The sequence below is a fragment of the Mycteria americana genome, chromosome 1 (genome assembly GCF_035582795.1).
Source record: "Mycteria americana isolate JAX WOST 10 ecotype Jacksonville Zoo and Gardens chromosome 1, USCA_MyAme_1.0, whole genome shotgun sequence".
NCBI classification, from domain to species: domain Eukaryota; kingdom Metazoa; phylum Chordata; class Aves; order Ciconiiformes; family Ciconiidae; genus Mycteria; species Mycteria americana.
Window position 1 is genome coordinate 28,224,667 of NC_134365.1, and position 12,400 is coordinate 28,237,066.

General features: G+C 39.8%; 1 protein-coding gene across 15 annotated transcripts in view; it reads right to left on the reverse strand.

Annotated features, from left to right (window-relative positions):
• ST7 (suppression of tumorigenicity 7) overlaps positions 1-12,400 on the reverse strand; it is a 161,523-nt gene that overhangs the window by 45,495 nt on the left and 103,628 nt on the right. For all 15 annotated transcript variants that reach the window (XR_012774273.1, XR_012774272.1, XM_075493453.1 and 12 more), the window contains 5 exons: positions 10,597-10,651; positions 9,905-10,020; positions 8,671-8,746; positions 6,142-6,296; positions 2,758-2,855 (listed from right to left, as the gene is read on the reverse strand). Coding sequence is in view for 13 of the 15 variants with exons in the window: in XM_075493453.1 (XP_075349568.1) it covers positions 2,758-2,855; positions 6,142-6,296; positions 8,671-8,746; positions 9,905-10,020; positions 10,597-10,651 (500 nt within the window). In the remaining 2 variants the exon portion in view is untranslated. The remainder of the gene's footprint in view (positions 1-2,757; positions 2,856-6,141; positions 6,297-8,670; positions 8,747-9,904; positions 10,021-10,596; positions 10,652-12,400) is intronic.

Here is a 12,400-nt window from a genome sequence, read left to right on the forward strand (position 1 = left end):
CAAGATGGCCTCATATATGCAATGAATTAAACACTCTCAAATATTTTATTTTTTTCAAAGTGGCAAAGACTCACTACATCCCAATCATATTTCCCAGATGGTGTCATGTACCTCTTAACACTTCATTTCCATCATGTTCCATGTCTTGAGAAATCTGTTTTCAATCTTTCAAACACAAACAGGGCCTCCGCCCTCTGTCCCCTGATGCTAGATTCAGCAGTCCCCAGCCAACATATTCTTCATATTCTTTTTAGGGTGAATAAATTAATCTCCTCCCTCATCAATCACATAGAAACCTTCAATGACACATTCATGTTCTTCAAACTTCTTCATAAGTATATTATTTATGTCTTCTATGAAGAAATGCAGGATATGCGTTCATCAGAAATAAGTAGCTCCAAGTCAGTCTAAGAAAAGCATCTGCAAAGCTGACTTGACGCTGCTCTTGCTCCCAGTGTACTGGAGTTGTGACCTACAGATACTGCTGCTTTTATATTTCATCTAGGGACCTGCTAATTCTCAGCTCTGCTTGCTCACAACTAAGAGCTCTAGAGGCATCTAAATTTGGTTCTGAGGATTTGGCTTGGTGTCTGTATGTGGAAAAATACAGAATGCATTGATCTGAGTTGAAGCTCTAGAAGCTGAAATTCTGTCTTTATACCTCCTTTGTCTTGCATCCAGTCCTTCCATTTTAGCAGAATGTTCCTATTGAGGAGAGTCTTTTCTGTCCTTCAAGTGTCTAACAAACAATGACTTTGGGTCTCCCTGTCATTGTTGCCTTTCGAGATCCACATTGTACTTAACTTCAACAACACACGATTTTCTCTCTAGTGACAGAATAAGCCATTCATTATAATCAAAGCATTCCGGGTCTCACTTTGCATAAGAAACCTAGGACTAGATGCACACCCAAGTCCCTGAATCCAGTGCTCTGCATACACAATTAACCATACATATCGACATCAGGAGAAGAAGGCTTCACAGAGTATCTGTTCCACATAGCCCTATCTACAAATCACAAACCACTTTCAGCAGCCCATAGTAAGCTCCAGAAGTTGCCATAATTATGATGTGTGACATTTGCGTGTGGAAATTCAAAATTTTATCTTTCTTGTATATTAATGCCAGAACTTAGAATTCCAATGTTTGCCCCCAAACATTTCAGTATTTGTCCCAGAGTGCCTGTGTAACAAAGTTCATGAAGAATCAGTAGAGCTGACTGGACAGAAAACGACGTTTTTGAAATCAACATTCTCCCAGCTGACCGCAAGACTGCGGAACCAGGTCTTTCTTCCTTGTCCCTCCTCCTCACACTCCTAGCTGTACAATGGCTGGGTTTTTGACAAGTTCTTTTTCAACACCTCCGTCTGGGAGCCTAGTAATTCTGGGGAGTGAGAGCTGTGTGCCTAAAAAACCCCAGCGAGAGACAGGAAACAAAGTTACTCACCACTTCACCACTTGCCATCTGGTAGATTATTTAGGATGAAGACCTGCATTATTACGATGAACTCTGCTCAATGTTTTAAGAAAATATTCATGAGTGCCCCAGTTCCAGGAGAAGATGCTGGGTGCTGAATTCCAAGCTGGCAGACATACTTGCCCTACTGCCAATGATGCAAGTGCCTAAGCTCCAGAGAAAGTCACTTGCCTTTTTATGTTAAAATTACCACTGACTTGCAGTGAGAATCTCCCTTTCCACTAGGCAGGTTTTGGGACCATTCATCTGAGCTGCCTAAAGCACACTTTACAGGTGCTTCATTCTGGTCTGGGATTCCATTTTGTGCATTTAAAATTTAGGTCCTTCAGCTTAACTTGCAGAACGCTGTATCTTGCTGGATTCATCTCTACCTCACTTTTGTGGGAGCTGGAAAATGAAGTGTAAGAAAGGAGAACACAGGAAACTGGTAAGCAGTTTAACCATCATCTCCCCAGAGCTCTAGGGCTCCATTCCTCCTTCTGCCACAGACTTGCTACCTCGGGTGAGGCAAGTCACCTCCTCAAAGAATTGTGTTCCTACTCTGCATCCAGGGGATGTCACCTGAAGAAATGCTGGGCATTTGCAGTTCTCTTTAAACTTGAGCATTTTACGTACTTGAAACATATACCATGCCTTATGTGGACAGCTGCTCCTCCTGCCATCCCCAAAATAGCTACTGTTTGGTGTTTCAAATTTGTAGCTTTGTAGCTTAGTGACTTAAGACTACCATTGGTAGTTCCCTTGCCTACAAAACAGGGATATCATCATCCCCCCATCTCAGAGAGAAATCAGTTCATTGTAGATTAATTACTTGGTTTTCACTTCTCAGTAATAGGTTTTGCATGAATAAATAACACTGTCCTCAGGTCTGAATAGTGTGACATAAACAATGCATAGAGCCTAACTGCAGTTTTCCAAGGAGGAAACAGAATACTTAAGACCTGTTGATGAAGTCAGCAGCATTCATTACATGCTTCAGAAAAAAATGTTATGTAACTTCATGATCAAATAAGTAAAGACTGCACCCCATTGCACATGTACCAGGATGGGAAATTCAGTCTGTATGGGCAACCGTCTATCTGGTATTTTATGACTTCATAGCGTTGCTTTCGCAACCTTCTAAATGATCTCTTAACTTAATCTTTATGTACATTACACATACAAAATGACTATCAGCAGTACTGCATGCAGCAGGAATGGATGCTGACTTGTAAGCAAATGCATATCATTTCTATGCTACTATTATCTAAGTATCACATGCAAAACAAATCCAAACTCACATCTCTCATCATTTTCACTGCTTCCCTGGTCCTTCCCAGCTTTCTTGCACACATTGCCAGCCTCCTCTTAATATAAACTAACACATTGGTGTCCCTTCCTGTATAAGAGGAAAAAGAAACAGCATTAAGATAAAAAAGATAAAACAAAGGTTCATTTAATATTCCAACACAAAAGGAAACATAGTTTTCTTGCCATTTTTTGTTATTTGCTATCATCAATACTTTCACAAAAATTTTAATTAAAAATTACCAAATTCTGCTGACTTAGATGTGGCATAACATCACTGAAATCAGTGTAATTACTCCAGACATACAGTGGTATAAATAAGGACCCATGGGTTGGCCTTATACCTATGAAATATAAGCAGATATTGGTATCTGCTTATGGTATAGAGGTACAGATGAAGGTATAGAGAACGCTATAGGGTATAGACCATCAAGTAATCAAGTGAGGCAAGGAGAACCCCTATGGAGTTATTGGCACAAAACTCTGTGGTCACACACACAGCATTAAATTATTTACCAATTCACATACATGGTTAAGACGAGAGCATCCATGAAAATGCACATTATATCCTGCCTTTTTTGTAACTTATGATGTACATGCTTGTTAATAGGAGATGTAGCAAAACAAGTCCTCATCTTTTTCATTAATGATTAGAAGAAAAGAAGTATACCCTGAACTTTCAGTTTACAGAGAGCCTTTACTTGTTACCCAGTTATTGTCTTCAAATTCCTCACCCCGCTAATTACGGATGGCAAATTAACATGTTTCAGATATGACAGTCCTATGTGCTGGAAGATGCCCTAACAGCAAAGATGACAGAAACTAAACAGCTGCAATAATTATTCTCTTGGAGAATTCTTACTCATTTCATTTCTCATTCTCTTTCCTATAATTCCAATGTGAACTCTTAACATGCTTCTGCACCAACAGGAAATGAGCGGACAGCTAATCATCTATAAAATTACCATATCGTGAAAATATAAGACACCTGCTACAAATTATCTTTGTGTATAGTATGCAGTCTGTAAAGATTTTAGCCTGTTCCTAACATTTTCAAGTCTTTCATAATAAGAACAAGATGTGCACTGAAAACATTCTGGGCACCTACAAATTGTTTTAAAGCTGTGATTACAATTTTCAGATAGATTAAGCAGTAGGTTGAAAGGTCTGACTTTAGAAGAAAAAAGTAAATAAGGGAGGGAAGGAATTTCTTTAGCTGTATTTTATAATTCCTTATCTCTGTACTGATTCCTATATATTTAATAAGCCATTTATTAGTTACATCTGTTTCAACATGTTTATGTAGTGTAAGATGTATACATTTCAGGCCAAGCTTCTTTTGAGAAGGAATGGTCAAAAGGCATTTACTTACTATGAAATCAAGATAACATTTCAGGCCAAAATTTTCTGAGGTGACTAATGATTTGGGGTGAGTAACATGAGCCACCTTAAAAAGAAGATTGCCTGTGCTTTCTATAAACTAGCACCTTTTGAAAGATGTTAAGTTGGGTACTCAAAGTCATTATTTACTCTTAAAATTCGCAGTCTAACATAAAATACTGTATGAAGGAGATGGAACACATGAATAAACGGATATATAGAGAAATATGCTGTTGTTCAAGAAATTACGTAGTATCTTTCACCTGTAAAAGATGAAATGGCCATTTTTCATCCCAAAGTCAACTTCGAGGACCAGAAATGGAATGACAGACATCTCAGAACCATGGAGTAACTGCAACACATCTGTCCATGGTCCTTCCTCTCGAAAGAGATCTGAGCTCTCCGCCTTTGTAAACCATGTAGAAGCCCAGCATATAATCAAGAGAATCCTACTTGAAGCCCCTGTGTCCAAGGCACCATCTGAGGCTGCAACTTCTCTAACTTCTGTGGGTGCACACCGACATTTTCAAGGGGAGGCTGTGTGGTATAGAGAAGTGCAACAATCTAGCCCCTCCTGAAGCCCCTCCTTAAGCCACAGTCAGAGCTGGCAGTCACTCTTCAGCCCCTCCTACTCTGTGGCAATGCACTTAATTTTGCAATTCAACTGGTTGCTTCCTCTGCTGTAATACTGAAGGTTCAGGGTGTCAAATTTGATGACGACAGTAGCCATCTAGCACACACAGGTTACAAAATTACCATACGTACATTTGCCTGCACAAACTTAACCAGGTTATCTTGTACATAAGCATCGTGGCAGTGTTTAATTACTCTTATTGTGTACTTTTCATAAAATCATTGTAATTTTCTGCACTCAGGATGGATTGAATGCACAAATTAAGGTTTCACAGACAACCATAAGCCTGCTAGAGCCTGAAAATGGCTTCAAGGGCTCAGCTGCTCTATATTTTTATTTTCTCCCGAAATAAGCAAATCATCCTAAATATCATTTCATAACCAACAAATGTTTAAAATACTACCCCCAAGCTTTATAAAACCTCAGGTTTTCAGGTATAGACTTGTGTACACTTTTGAAACCAGAGATCACAGACAATTTCACTCTGTACAGTTTTTATCAGCAATCTTCAAATTATGTGAGATAGCCAGAGGCTGTGAATTCAGGTCCTGAGAAACCCAAAGATGCTCCAAGTATGTTAGTGCTTGTACTTACGTAATTAATTGGCACTATTTTTGCCCGAGGTATCCATTGTAGACTAGAAATAACCTAGACTGTTTGCTTTATTTATCTTTTTGTTCATTTACTGGCAGTGAACCCTCATGTATTTTCTTAGGTTTAAGAAGCATCTAACAAATATCAGTACAGCAGCTAAATCTACTTATTCAAAATAAAAAAAAAAAAGCTAGACTTTCAATCAGAGCACTGTATTATTCCAGTTGTTAATTTTTATGTTTCTGTGACCTTTCTTAATGTATGCAACTAACTTTTCTAATGTCACACTGGTTAATGGGTCTCATTAACTTTTACACAGAACAATGTACGTATTTACCCTCCAGCTAATAGAAAAAAGCTGGCAAAGCATCACTTCACTCCTGTTTCCATCATTCTTTACTGCCTTTTCACAGCATGAGCCCATGTTTTCAAAATGGCTAAAGGCACTTCAGAGCAACTTCCTAAAACAGTGTCCAGCATTTTCTGAATATCAGATCTCCTTTGGCTCTGCTGCCTTTTCTTTTCTCTTAAGTATATGCTACATATTTTCTGCCACAACAAAGAAAAGGTGCATCTGTAATCTGAGCATTGCTAGCTCAGCAACAGAATCAAGCAAAAACACTGAAACAGAATAGTCTGGCTCTAGAGCCATATTCCATGTTAAATACCGAGTACATAGTTCTGAGAGGGAAAAAAAATCCCAAAACCCAAAGAACTCCCCAGAACTTCTCTCCCTTTAGAAACAGCTATTCCCTCCAAAGAAACTTACTGTGTTGGGCTTCATACTGTGCACCATGATGCTGTAACTGCTGACTGCGCCTGTAACAGCCCTCTCCAGCTTTCAGAGCTTGCTTGAACAGCTTCTCTGCTTCTACAATTGTTGTCGCTTCCTCTTCAGCCAAGAGAATATAGGCAGTAGCACACCTGCAAAAATATCAGAGGAAAAAACATGAGAAAGTTGCATGAAGCTATACAAAGACATGCAGACTGGCAAGGATGTACTAAATACAGAGGCAATGAAGTTTTGTCCATATACCTTTCTGATTAACTATTCTGATGAATAAATATTCTGGCAACCAGACCATGACTCTCATTTGTAGGTACTGTATGACTCAGCCACTTACTCTTACTTGTCAGAGTAAACCTACTGACAGCTGCCCCAGAAAGTAAAGCACTGTCTCACTAAGCAATCATGGCCTACATCACTAAAACTCCTTCTGGAAACCAAGACTAGTTTTATGCGCTATTGTTTTAACACAAAATGTCTCCATTATTGTAATGGTATGAAAAGAATCAACAGACCTATAACACTTGCCATATGCAAAGAACAGATTATGAATGTAATTGTAGAGCTCAAAAAACAAACAAACAAAAAAGCCCCCCCCAAAACCCCCAAAACAGGAAAGCAGCTTCAGGAATACACAGGAAGGTGAAATGCATGGAAGCAGTCACCTCATCCAGCTTTTAGCTGTCTAATTTAGATCTCTTAACTATCTGGGCCACTCCACCTCTATCAAGGAGCATCTTCACAAAGCCATTCATTTCACATGTTTAAACATCTCTCTAAGAATAGGGTGAACTGCTGAATAGAGGTGCCTCTTTCATTGACTATAGACAGAGCCCAGGCAACTACTTCAAACTCAACAACCACATTTTTAGCAGCTGAAGTTAGGTGGGATATAGCCCGTTGATTTCTTTCTGATACAAAGCATGCTACTGATAAGACTCTTCTTTATATAGAATCGGCTGTAGCTAATAGAAATATGACTCACAAAGAGTCATCAGCTGAGGAACAGGAAACAACAGGTCTGGGTGAAAATGAGATTCCAGGCACCAGTACTTGCTGTGGACCATCCATCTGGAAAGCGGCTTGGCAGAAAAGGACTTGGGGATCCTGGTGAACACCAAGTTCAACATGAGCCAGCAATGTGCCCTTGTGGCAAATAAGGCTAATGGCATCCTGAGCTGCATTAGGAGGAGCGTTGCCAGCAGGTCAAGGGAGGTGATCTTTCCCCTCTACTCAGCACTGGTGAGGGCTGGAGTGCTGTGTCCAGTTCTGGGCTCCTCAGTACAAGAGGGACATGGACATGGAGAGAGTCCAGCGAACAGCCATGAACGTGATTAAGAGACTGGAGCACCTCACATATAAGGAAAGGCTGAGAGAGCTCGGACTGTTCAGCCTGGAGAAGAGAAGGCTCAGGGGGGGATCTCATCAATGTTTGTAAATTCCTGAAGGGAGGGTGCAAAGAGGACAAAACCAGGCTCTTTCTAGTAGTGCCCAGTGACAGGACCAGAGGCAATGGGCACAAACTGAAACACAGGGGGCTCTGTCTGAACATCAGGAAACACTTTTTACTGTGAGGGTGGCCGAGCACTGGCACAAGTTGTCCAGGGAGGTTGTGGAGTCTCCCTCCTTGGAGATATTCAAAAGCCGGCTGGACATGGTCCTGTGAAGCGTGCTGTAGGTGGCCCTGCTTGAGTAGGAGAGTTGAACCAGATGACCTCCAGAGGTCCCTGCCAACCTCAACCATTCTGTGATTCTGTGATATGTGAGTAGAACAGGATAGGCTTATAGCTCACTTCTACAAAAGCCTTTTATGCCACACGCTCCCTCAGTTAAACTGCTGTCCAGGAACAAAAAAATCTTTTTCTCCTTCTGATGAAATACGTGAAGGACAATCCATAAGGCACCAGTTTATGGAATTCTAGAATGCAGTAATCTCTGACAGCAACCTAAGGGACTCTCTCCACTTTATGCACTTTGGCAACATTTATACAGTTTGCCATGCCAGTAAAGCATCACAGCATTGAGTTTATTGTGGGATCTCAGAATACTACACTTCTCATTGAGAAAATGAATAACGGACTCAAAGACTGAAAGTCCCAGAAAGTTACATCATATTCTCTCACACTATGAAATGAATATTTCAGAAGGTGTTTATGAGTCCCTTCTTTCTTGCCTCTGTTCAGGACGACAGAGAAATAAAAAAGGGAACTCTCCATCCCATAAATGCGTATTTCATATGCTCATCAGGAGGCAACTTAATTAACACTTCGCTATGCTGATCCAAAGCCCACTGACATCAGTGGGGAAGACTCCCACTGTCATCACTGCCCTAAGGATCTTCTGGGTGGCTGGCACAACATGCAGCTGTGCTTTTTTCCTCACATTGTAGGCCTTCCTGTGACAGGCCTGTAATCATGGTTAAAAATCCCTGTAGCAAACCCCCTGCCTTAAGCTATCATCAAATGGATTTTTAAATGACAGGAAATAAATGTTAATGTTGTTGTCACTCACTCATTCAATTCCAAAGCTTCATGTGCTGCAGAAATTCGGGCTTGGGGGTTTCTCTCTCTCCAGGCTTTTTGCATTACTACTCAATAAAAAAAGCAGAGCAGAGGCATATCAGTCATTACAGCGTTAACAAGGAGAATCTACTGCATTATAACAACAGAATGTATTGCTCTCAGCCTGACGCACTCCAGAGCATTTCACAGAGCTCCGTGATCACTCCAAAAGATACATAATCAACATGAGCTCTTGTCCCAAATACTCAGCTTTATTTTTTCATTTAATTAAACTTTTTTCCATGGGAAAATCTGGCTGAGAGATCATGCCATCTGCACTGTTACATATAGAGGTGATAAGCAGCTTTTTCCTCTTGGGGAAGTAGATTCCACAGGGCACAAAAGAATACAAGGATAGTTGGAATTCTTATTCTAGTCCCTTACTGTGCTGTTGCTTTAGGTGAATGTTAAATGGAAACAACATCCAGGCTAATCAGACCACCCCATAATTAGCCCACTGAGTTCAGAAAATAGGATTCATGTTTATTGTGTGTCAAAAAAGCACAGTATATTCTCCTTTGTAATTATGCCCTCAGAATGGAGCGCCCAACTGTCAGTATCTCTCCTTTCCCAAGAGTCAAAGATTTGTCTCTTCAGAGGCAAATTCTGATGATCGAAATCATTGTCGCACATTTTTAGCAGAATCAAAGTCTGCACATGGACTTAACAGTAAAGGCTTAATACAAATAAAGCTGCTTACATCAAATTCAGTTGTAAATGTGTTGTTCCCATTTTTTTACGGAGCTGCTAACTACATCAGGGAATGAAACACAGGACTCAAGTTTTACATAAGCTCTCTCTCTTCTGTCAGCGTAGACTAAATGGGACCTGGATAATACAGCTCAACATACTACACTGCAGCTGGAGGCAAATTAAGCTATACATGTTTGAAGCCACTGCAAGAAACAGGAGGAAAAACAAGTCTTTACACTTGCAAATGGTACCTCGAATGACTTCAGCAAGAAAGTAGGACAAAATAGTGACACAAATTAGATACACCTATATAGACACTTGTTCAGATATAGAATACTACAAATCCAACAGCAACAGCTTTCCAGTCATGATCAAACTTTTGTCTTTCCTTATCTACCTGAGAGAACTGATGTCTAGCCGCATTTTTCTTGCATCAGTTTAAAACAATCATTAACCTATTAACAAAAATGGTTGTTCACAAGGTCTCTTACTAGCGTCTGCAGGCCGTAAATGATCCGTGTCACATGTAAAGAATGTCTGATGGTCCTGTGCTGAAAGATTCATATCGTAGTAAGTCAAAGGTTCTCTCCCTGTTACCCACGTATACCTGCAAACATGCCAACAAAGAGACATTTTGGTTAACGAGGTCACATTCTGCAAAATGAAACTAGAAAAGAATCCTAAACGTTAGAGATGGGCATAGCCTACTAAGTTCACTCAGCCAATCTCCTAACCAACATACATTGCATTTCACTGTACTGTGATGGAGCGACAGTAGTTGAACCTAGGCTAATGAGGATGTTGGAAAATACACACTGGAAATCGGTAACACACATATTCAAACATTAAGACTACATGAAACCTAGATGTAATTCATTAGGTTGTTTGCTGTAACGGATTTGAACAGAATCGCTGTATTAACCGTACCAGGTACACCGCACTTAGGTTCTCTATTTTTTTTTTTAATAAGATCACCAAAAACTGCAGAAATAACAAGTGCATGAGCATGAATTTAAATTCCTTTTCATTCAGAAACATTTTACAAATTACAGAAAAACCTGGCATGAGCACATGTGTCCACAGTTGTTTTTGTTTTTCCATCTCTGAGTTAGATTAATGGAAAAGTACAATTAAGGTCCTTAACCCAGTACTATGCCTGAAACCGTAATATCGTAGCACTTACCGATTATATTCAGCTCCTCTGAACAGATTTAAAGGATTTCGCCAGACTTTGCACTCTGTCATAAACAGAAACACACAATAATGAATCTCTCCCAAATTACAATGGTACCTGAGGTTTATCAGAAATATCAGTTACCTTCTAATGAGCCTTATCAAATAACTTTTAGTTTTTACAGGTGTGAATGGAAAAAAAAAACCAAAAGCATAGAGATGCAGGTAACCAGACTGATCTTCCCTTTTTAAACAATAATTTCATTATAAACTAGTGTCAGCAAATGTCATTATTCTAGACAAATAACCACTAAGAGAGCTCCAAATGCCAGATGAAAAGATAATACTGATTAGGACTCACATTTACCATAATGCAGAATTGAAGAGGGATCACACTGGGTTACTGCACTGAAAAACAGCAATTCACTCAATCCCTATGGACTTGTTATTTCTACAGAAAAACTTCACTGTCTAGTTAATACTGTAAATAACTGAGAATCTCAGCTACAGATGCCAAATTTAATTCCTCCTTAGCTTGTGAAGTAAAAAATCCATGGCAACATCTGCTGACCTTACTTAAGTTATAAGCATCCCAGGGTTGACAAAGGATGCTGAAGTTGATTGGCAGAGAAAAGTTCACTGCATTGCAAAGGTTTGGGAACACTAAAAGCATTTCATACATTTCTCTCGGGGGGGAAAAAATGCAAATTCTTCACACTACAGGTAGGAAGAGATAAGAAAATCCACAACAATGTAATTTAGAACAGAACTCAAAAAAAAAAAAAAACCACCCACAAAAATCAATTTCTATAGCTTTTGAAAAGGTGAGGTCTTGATTCTGGCTTTTCTTCCTTTTAATTTAGCACCAGATTTGTTCTCTGCATTTCAACAAAGACAATTCACTCCAGTGGAGGTGAGACCAGAATCAAACCCAGTATTTGCAGCAAAGACTCACTGAGAGGCACCACCAGTCTGCTAATGGATAACCCATTCACATAGTGCTCTGCAAAAACTCATCAGTAGCATCGGCCCTGCAGCATTTCACCAGCTGCTTTCCACCACCAAAAGTCAACCACCACATTTTTCCCTATGAAATCCTGTGACATCATTTCTAAAGAGATCACAGCAACAGTTTTCTGGTGGGATATTGAGTCAGCAGGGTATCTACTCTACTTTATACAACACTGGTAAGTATATGAAAGAGACAGAAAGAGAAAGAAATACAGAAGATTAAAGAAAGAGACAGAAATACAGAAAGGCAAGTCAAACCCTCCTCTTTTCCCATGGACGTAGCTCCCACTTCTGAGTACAAGGCTAAAGTGGCAGGGAGAGAAAGCATTTTACATAAATCATTTGCAGTAACATAATGACACCCGCAGCAACACAAAAACTAGTCAAGTGGCATAGCAGGTGGGCCCTCAGCTTGGTGCTACATCACCTAACGCGTGCATGAAACAGAGACATAGGAAAGGGAAGATGTTTGGGAAGAGAGCATTGATTATACATCTGCACCTTTCAACTAACCACTTCAGCAGGTAGCTAGTATTAGAAAGCTCCACTAGTTTACTCAGCAGAAGTGCTCGATCGACATCCAACCGTTCTGTTGTGCAGCCAGAGGGTATGGTTGTTTGACAAGCTTCGATTTGACAGTTTTTACATAATATGACTTTCAAACCATAGTAAATATTAAATAAATATCAGCCTTCTCAGTTCCAGGAGTACAATTTAATGGCTTGGCTTACTCTATTTGCAACCAACAAGATTAGGCAACAACTACTTGATCACAGTGACACCATTCTTTTTGCTCATCTTAT